The following is a 9,244-nucleotide window of genomic DNA, read 5'->3' as shown; positions in this document are numbered from 1 at the left end:
TTCACCCACCGACGTCAAGCAAGTACGTCAATTCATGGGCCTCACAGGTTATTTCCGCAAATTCGTTCCAAATTTTGCTTGTCGCACTGCATGCATAACTAATCTGACCAACAGCGCTGTCCCGTTCCAGTTGACTGCCGAAGACGAACGCGGCAAAGAATATGTTAGTATCGGAGCCTCTGTTGACAATTTTTAACCCCGATCTGCCTACTGACCTTCATACGGACGCTAGCTCCGTCGGGTACGGTGGAATTTTAATTCAAAAATATGACGGACAGAATCGCGTGGTGGCTTATTTTAGTAAGAGAACTTCACCTTCCGAATGTAAATACCACTCATATGAGTTGGAGACGTTAGCGATCATTAATTCTCTAAAACACTTTCGGATTTACCTGATCGGCATTAAATTCACCAACGTTACAGATTGCAATGCTATCAAAGCTACCGTGAATAAGAGGAAAATTCTCCCCCGGGTCGCTCGTTGGTGGACATACCTTCAAGATTTTAACTACGAGATCGTCTATCGTAAGGCATCCTTTCTTAGCCACGTAGATTTTTTTAGCCGAAACCCGGTATCTGTATTGCATGTATCTCAGCATGAACCGTGGCTTCACATTCAACAGAAGGGCGATGCCGAAGTTCAGCAAATGATTTCCGACTTGCGAGAAGGCAAACTCGATCCGAAACAATATGTAGAGAAGGACGGATTGCTCTTTCATCAGAACATTATTCCAAACAGATCAAAGACTATGCGTTTTTTTGTTCCACGGCAGAGCAGGCTCGTACTGCTCCGACTTTTCCATGATGAGCAGTGCCACATAGGTACAGACAAGACAATCGCTTGTATCATGTAGCATTTTTGGTTTCTGCGTCTTCGTCGTTTCGTACAGAACTATGCAAAGCATTGTCTTGTGTGTGTAGTCAAAAAGACACGTACTTGGGCCTTGAAATCGTACACATACGCATTTAAACATATTGCGTACACGGATTATGAATTTCAATTCTTCAACCGTGTGAATTAAAACGTATGCGCATGTTTCATGCAGAACGACAACGTGTGCTTCCTCGTATGCAGAAATGTAATTCGTATGGTAGGTAACTATGACAACAACCAATTTTCTTGAAGTATTAAAGTATTTAATTTTGCTTTACACTTATTGTTAGTGATATATGTGTTTTATAAAATAGTAAGTATTTGAAAATTACTTAACATTGATAAGTATAAGTTTAGCTAATGTATTTCAGCTAAAATGGCAGGATTTGATTAATTGGTTGAATTGGAGTTAATAGGTGTTATGGAGGAGGCTGAAGCGGACGCTCTTCAAGAAAGAAGGGTTTTCCGGAGGTGCGACGCTTTAATCTTCCGGAACTTCAATTTATTAAATTATTTCGTTTACCACAACACGTGGTTGGACTTTTTATAAACAAAGTTGCCCCATTTTTAGTCCCTCCTTCAAGAACTTCAGCACTGGACGTACCAACTAAGGTTTGAAATTTTATGCAGGAGGCAGTTACCAGCATGATGTCGGTATGAATATTTACACAAAGGTTATATTATTACCCTACCGATTTTACATACACGATACAGTTATGACTCTTCTACCAGCCAATTTTTTCGAATGTAAACAGTCATTTAACAGACAGAAACCGGTAAAATCTTTAACACACCACAGATGTAAACGGTGCCTAACCGCCTTAGCCGTCTTAAAATCCTCGTTAATGCTCGGATTTCCAACAGACGCCTGCGGCGGTTATGACACTATTTACATTCCTAGGTATGTTAATAGCTATAAACTGTTGTGCTCGGTATCCAGGTAGCACCCATGACAGTTTTATATGGAATCATAGCAAGTTGCGAGATTTCTTTGTAAATCTGCATGCGAATGGACACACCAAATATTTTATGCTTGGTAAATCTATATTGGATTTAGATTAACTATTAACGTAATTAATATTTCAGGTGATTCAGGATATGCCCTAAGAACATACATGCAAATTCCCATAAGTCATGTGACGAGCCGTCACTAAATTCGTTCACGAGAAAATTGTAACTAAACTGACGAATAACAAATCCCCAAACATAACTCGAAAATCTGCAAATCTTAATTAATAAACACGCATGTCCTAATCTGCATATACTACGACTCAAATAGATAAACAAACTCGACCACCAATCCCCGAATGCAAGAACAAAATTCGCGTATTTGCAAATTGCAAACAACATTGCCCTTGCCAGACATTGCAAACTTGTACAGAATAATACGCCATAAAAATCGCCAATTGCAATTACTTTCATCCGAAATTGTATCCAAACTAAAACAGCTGTAAACGAGACCCAGACGCGTAAAAAACCTCAGAATAGGGATGCGTAAAAAATACCGGTTTTCCACTAAACCGATTTTTTGGCTGCGAAAGAACCTACTATAACCGGTTTTTTAAAATTCAGTTATAACCTGATGAACCGGATGCCGTATGTCAGAACCTACTTGTAGGTTTTTTTATTTTTTATAGCAAAATAATGCAGGCAAAAAGCGTACGTGGTACGTTGGTGGTTATTGTACCTACCCAGTGTTGGTAAGCTTGGAAGTTATACGTTTGGGGGGCAAGTAAGATAGCAATAATTAAAAAAAGAGAACTAACAACGACCAGTGGTGATTGGCTGATTGGATTGGAAAAAGGGTGCTCGTGACAATTTTCTCGTGCTGTGGACATTATTATCACAGACTAGTGTGGTCTGTGATTATTATTTTCCCGCGCGTTGCAACGCTTTTGTACTTCCTAACCTAATTCCAAGTGCGTACATGGATAGTAGTCTGATTAATAAAAGTAAGAGAATAAGAGAAACTCTACAAACAATCAAAAGTATCCATTTTCCAGCAAATCAAAAATATTCCTGTAAACTAGTGTTTGCATTATAGGACGACATGCCAAAACATAGAAAAAGCCAAGTATGGGAGTTTTTCACCCGATGTAATAATCAAAACTGTAAGTGTAATTTATGCGGAAGAATTTACAAAACTGGTGGTGGGACCACAAACCTAAATAATCACCTTATTCGAAAACACCCAAAAGTCAATGCTATTAATTTCAAAAAACATGTCGCAGATGAAGCCAGAGTGAACAAGAAACCAAGGATCGACTTTGATTTGACAAACTCAACGCCTTCAACGTCTCATAGCAATGCAGAAGGAGGAGATGCAGCGAAGGAGATTGAAAATGAAGCCCTAGACTCTCAGCATGAGGTGAAGAATTAATTCTTAGATTTCATCATATGGGAAAATTTCTATAGTTATTTGAATATATTTTCTATCATAGGACAGTGATGACAGTTTTGAAGAGAATTTAATAGAAGTTCATAGTATCGGGAGTGCCAGTACCATTACTGCAAGCAGTACAAGCAACATAAACTATAATGGTAGTAACAGCTCGCATCTCTCTCAACCTAGTATTCACCAGATTTTTAATGCACAAAGATGTTATGAATGTAAATATCATACCTTCATAAAAAAATTAATCCTATGCATGGAAATTGTGAAGCTCTATTTGATATACACTTAATGTTTCAGCTGGAGGGTCAAAAGAAGCAATGTTAACCCAAGCTTTAATCTTCATGATATGCAAAGACAATTATCCATTGCAATGTACTGAAAAAGAAGGTCTCAAAAGGCTTTTAAAAGTAGCAGTGCCGTTATATCATGTTCCAAGTAGGAGTACAGTAAGTCCATTGGCTCTAACAATTTAAATCGGCAAAAATCTATTATTTTTAGATTACAAAATATGTTGAACAGAAGTACAACAGCCTGCAAATATTTGTTAGCAAAAAATTGCAACAAGCTCACCATCTTGCCTTAACAACAGACATTGCAACAGTGATCAATGCGACAAGAAGTTTTATAGTTTTAACTGCCCATTTTATCAGTAAGATGAATTATTTTGTTTCTTTTTTCATTTAAAGATTTTAATTGATAGATGAAGAAAATAATGAAATGGTTACTATTGCACTTGGTGTGAGTAATCTGACACAGCACCATACAGCAGACAATATAAGCAATGATTTGCACACTATGTTGAATAACTGGAAAATTTTAAAAGAAAACATTGTTTCAATTACGACTGATAACGGTGCAAATATTATTGCTGCTGTAAAGAAAATTATGTCACAGACTTCTAATCATTTCCATGTCAGTTGTTTTGCGCACAATATAAACTTAGTGGTAACGAAGGCATTAGGAAGTTGTCGAGATGTTGTCACAATAATTGAAAAAGTAAAGACAATTGTTGCTTATTTTAAGCACAGTAATGTTGCACAAGATCAGTTAAGATATGAACAGAAAAATGAAGGAAAAAAGGATGGAACATATCTGTATTTAATACAAGAGGTTCCCACTAGATGGAACTCCACGTTTTATTGCTTACAAAGGTTTAAATACCTATCGGGTCATGTTGGTAAAATTTTACTGTCGTCTGAACACCAAAAAGCTCCACCAATGTTGACTGCTAATGAGCTGGCAATTATTGATGAGTGTTTGAAGTTACTTGGGCCATTTGAGGATGCAACTAAAAATATATCAGGCGAAAAATATGTCTCAGGAAGCTTGGTGATACCCATGACCAACTGTATTAAAACCTCCTTACATAGAATCAACGTCAGTAATCCCTTTGCTAAAAACTTAAAAAAAGAACTTGAGGCACAAATAGAAAAAAAACTTGATCCTTTAGAAACAAATATTCTTTTGTCAATAGCCACAATTGTAGATCCCAGATTTAAGCGTCTTCATTTTTCATCAGCAAGAAATGTTGCCAATGCCATTACAATAATAAAAAACGAAGTTAAAAAAGAACATCAGAATCAAGGATCGCTCACTCCACCAGTACATCCAAATATTATAGATGATGTAGATGGATGCATTTGGAATATCCATGATGAGATAGCCTCAAGGCACTTACCTGATTCAGATGGTTGTGATGGATTACCCGCAGAGTTAAAATTATATTTGAATCAACCGATTCAACCAAGAACTCGACATCCAATACAGTATTGGAAAGAAAATAAGAATGCATTTCCAGGAACGTACAAAGTTGCCATGAAATACCTCACTGTCTTGGGAGCTTCAGTTCCAGCAGAACGCCTGGTATCTACACTTAATAATGTTTGTTCTGATAAAAGAAGTCGTTTGACACCACAGCACATCAATGAGTTAGTATTTCTTAATTCTTTGGATAGTATTTACTGGAACATCTAATTTGGAATTCATTTTTTGTTTATATAATCCAGACTAATGTTTTTTTGTTAAACATGAAATACATTTTTGAGTTGCAACGATTTATATATCAATATTATTACCTATTCACCTTTTTTTTACTTTCACATTGAATTGGGAACAATCGGTTAACCTGCAAACCGGTTATTGCAGGTTCGGTTAAACTGTTGGCAATTAACCTGTTCAAAAATAAACCGGTTAACTGAAAACCGGTTTATTTTGTAGAACCGAACATCCCTACCTCAGAAAACGTCGCCTTCACAAACAGCTGCAACAGGCTAACCACATGTAGCGATGACGACATGGGAACCAACCAATTAAACGAAATTAAACCCTATAAAACAGCGAAATAAAACCTAAAGTCGCATTCCGAGTAATACATATATCACGAAGAAATATGGTCCACTAAAATCGCGAGAGACAAGATTAATCTATTCCTATATAAGCAATATTGCCGGAAATGAATTTCATTTAAGTTTCGAGTTGTCGTCGAAGAGTTTTTTTTAGTATTTTTGCTGAATTTTGAAGAAATCCGAATTCTCTATGCTGCGACTGTGTAAGTCCACCTTTAGTCATCCTTGGTTTATCTTGCTTTCCATTTTTTCATAATAGATATTTTGCATAGCGTTTTTTCAAAAGACGTATACGCTAACTTTTGGGTTGCTTAGCAACAGCGTATTTTAGACTTGTCGTACGCTATTTAAAAGACGTAATTACGTCCGCTAAATTAGTAAATGCACGGCCTCCTTGATATGAAGATAGAGTTTCACTCTATCCGGCCGTGCGCGTGAGCGAAATTTTTGTTAATGAGATATGACATTTAGCGGGATTACGGTAGAGACATCTATTGAAAGAAAATTCAAATATTGAAGGTGTAAAGTTGGTTGCATACCAATTATAATTTTTATGTGACTTGCTTAAAGTGGTTTTTAAATAAAAACAAATTAATACATGATTAAATTTATTTATTACCAATAAGTACACAACAAATAAAATTACAAAAACCTTTAAATCTTGATCCGCATTTTATTGATACTAACCATCTTCTTACTTATGCAAAAATATCTCTAACCTTGTCTTACAGTCTCAGAAGAACGTAGAGGGCGCATCAGTCTTTTTCTCAAATGTCAAAACCGCCATTGCGCATGACACGCATCTTTTTTTGATTTTGATAGTTTTTTGAGCTTTGAAGTTGTTTTTCCAAGTTTTACGTTTAGTTGTTTGTTGTTATTCACATATTCTGTGAAAAAATCAGTTCTTATCAGAACTTTCATTAAACTCGTTTGTTGTTATTAGCGTCATTAACGTGTTGAGTACGCGTCGATTTTCATTAATTAAAACAATGCCTTCGAACAGAAAATGCTGTGTTTCAAATTGTAAATCTCGTGATTTGCAAGATTTTTCATTTCATTATATTCCTGTTGATACAAATTTGGCGTTGCAATGGAAAGAAGCATTTGCACCCTTTTCTGGTAAATATTCAGATTGGTTCATTTGCTATATCTAACTTTTCGCTTCTAGACGTTGAAGATATGTCGGAATATTCGACGATTTGAAGTTCACATTTTAAGCCCAAAGATTTTGTAGTGTCTTCAAACTCTTCGAGCGAGCGCGATTCCTTCTAGATTTGTAATAAATCTTATTTTACCGTTGCAATATATGTATGTTATTATGTTATACTTTTAGCTGAACAGCAATACAGAATTCACGGAAAGTACTGAGTTCCCAGAGTCTTGCATTTTTAACAAAGTTTTTGACTGTGCCACTCAAACCTTACGTACATAGGCGCAAATAGAAAGTTTAGAATATACAAACCGCTGCCTAAAATAGAAAATTAAAACAACTGCAGCTGCGTTATAATAAGCTCAAAGAAACAGTAGAAAGAGAAAAACAAGAAAAATTATTGTGTAAAGAATGGGAATAATTAAAACAAATAAAAAATAACCCCAAAAATTTGAATCCCAAGGCAATTTTAATTTTGGATCAAATTCAAAATTACAACAAGGAGAAACCAAAATGGTCTGAAACGACAATTCGTTATTGCATTGCCTGGAGATTTTATTCGCCAAGGGGTTACGAATTTCCAAGAAATGACTTCCTGAAACTCCCATGTAAGACAACATTACGAAAATATTTTGGTTCTGAAAATAAACATTTAATAAAGGAACGATTGACAAGCGAAGTTAAAAATTTGAACATTTCGGAACGCGTATGTTCTTTAATTGTGGACGACATGGCCGTGAAAGAAAGTATCAGATATTCAAAGGCAGAAGATCGAATTTTTGGATTGGAAACGCTTCCTAAAGTCAATACTATTACTAAAAAACCAGTTATAGCAAATCAATTACTCTGTTTTATAATTCATGGCATTTCAACAAAGTATGTAATCCCGGCGAGCTACTATTTCCATAAAAAATTAAGCAGCAAGGAGTTGCACAAACTGGCACTTGAAGTGTTGCAATTACTTGCAGAATGCCAATTTATGGTTGTACGAATTGTTGGAGACAATCACAAAAATAATGTAGCGCTCTTTAAACATTTTGGAAATGGCTGCCTTCAAACTTGCATTCCACATCCTTTCAGTGTTGGTTTAAAACTTTTTTTCAGTTTTGATTACTGCCACCTAATTAAAAATGCCAGAAACATATTTTTAGACCACGATATGGCTTCTGAAGACGGAATTATTTCAGCTAACTAACATCTTTCCCCAAGTAACTTGGAAAAAATGAAAGTACATCTAGCTGTTCAAATATTCTCAACTTCAGTAACTGCATCCTTGAGATATCTAGCCACGCATGGTTATGATGGAGTTTCTTATTTTAAAGAGTGTTTGGCTACAGTGCGATATTTGGAAACAATGTTCAAATTTTTCAAACTTCATGACGTAAGTAACAAAAGTCAGCATGTCCGACAACATGACCATGATGTTGCACCATACACTAATACGTCTGATGATCGTTTATTATGGCTAGACCAAGAATTTCCATTATATATTAAAGGCATCCAAGAAAAGTCGCAAGCGATGGGAATGCGGGGTTTGACAAAAGAAACTGCCGAAGCATTTTTGTTTACAAGCAAGAGCACACATCTCTGCATCAAGTACTTAATAAGTGAACTAAACTTTTTTTATGTTTTGACAAGAGAATTTAGTTCCGATGCGATAGAGTCCTCGTTTGCTAATGTTCGGTTGAGAGGTGGGTCCAACGATGTTACAGATTGTAAAGCAGCCGAGCATGCACTTCGCCAAATTTTGAAAAGCGGTATAATTAAAAACGTCAATTCAAGTAATATTGCTTCTGACTGCAGTTACATTAGTTTTGTAACTCCTCACCCAGACCAAAATTCAGTGGATTCTACCATCGTTATTACACTGGATGACTCTACATTAATAAAACTGGAAAAATTATGATTTTTTGATGGTGCTGAAAATAACGAAGTTGTCAGCGTAGAAACTGCAGCTACAGCTTTTTTGTGTGGGTATTTAATTAAAAAAGCCAGTGAATCTGTGAGCTGCGATTTATGTTTTTCAACATTAAGAGACTTTAATCCCCACATAAAAAGTCCTCTATTGGAACTAATATATGTATAATCAAGATCGTGGAAGATGAATCTATACAAACAAACAATTTGTCGCGTTAATACAGTTTATAGTTGAAATTATTGTTGAAGTTCTACCAAGTTTGCCAACACACAACGTATCTTTTATTTTAAATAATGTTATATTTTCTTATCTCTACGGTAATTCAATGTTTTCGTGCAAACCTCATTCAAAAATTGTGTGTACTATAATTTTAGAGAAGCTTATTTCGCCCATTGTTAGCAATTTTTGCAGTAAGCAGGCTCAAACCCTTATAAAACATTCAAATGTCCAGACTAAAAAACGAAAATTGTTAAAATTAAATTAACTAAACAGATGTTATTTTACTGTTTTCTATCCAACCAATTTATTTTAGTTTTAATGTAGAGCCAGTATAGTTACAAGT

At 35.6% G+C, this 9,244-nt stretch overlaps 2 protein-coding genes across 2 annotated transcripts; both read left to right on the top strand.

Annotated features, from left to right (window-relative positions):
- The first annotated feature begins 2,764 nt into the window (after positions 1 to 2,764).
- On the top strand, positions 2,765 to 3,973 carry LOC135143374 (uncharacterized). Its single transcript, XM_064075228.1, has 5 exons — positions 2,765 to 2,826; positions 2,878 to 3,242; positions 3,316 to 3,484; positions 3,567 to 3,715; positions 3,768 to 3,973. The coding sequence occupies exons 2-5, from the start codon at positions 2,925 to 2,927 to the stop codon at positions 3,951 to 3,953; spliced, it is 822 nt and encodes a 273-aa protein (XP_063931298.1). The 5' UTR covers positions 2,765 to 2,826; positions 2,878 to 2,924; the 3' UTR covers positions 3,954 to 3,973.
- A 13-nt stretch (positions 3,974 to 3,986) lies between these two features.
- LOC135143428 (zinc finger BED domain-containing protein 4-like) lies at positions 3,987 to 5,614 on the top strand. The gene is made up of 3 exons (XM_064075294.1): positions 3,987 to 5,197; positions 5,415 to 5,419; positions 5,487 to 5,614. The coding sequence occupies exons 1-3, from the start codon at positions 3,987 to 3,989 to the stop codon at positions 5,612 to 5,614; spliced, it is 1,344 nt and encodes a 447-aa protein (XP_063931364.1).
- The last annotated feature ends 3,630 nt before the right edge of the window (positions 5,615 to 9,244 follow it).

This window comes from Zophobas morio, unplaced genomic scaffold (assembly GCF_036711695.1).
Source record: "Zophobas morio isolate AGI-343-1 ecotype UQ-CSIRO unplaced genomic scaffold, CSIRO_AGI_Zmor_V1 ptg000058l, whole genome shotgun sequence".
NCBI classification, from domain to species: domain Eukaryota; kingdom Metazoa; phylum Arthropoda; class Insecta; order Coleoptera; family Tenebrionidae; genus Zophobas; species Zophobas morio.
This window is presented reverse-complemented; position numbering and strand designations above follow the sequence as displayed.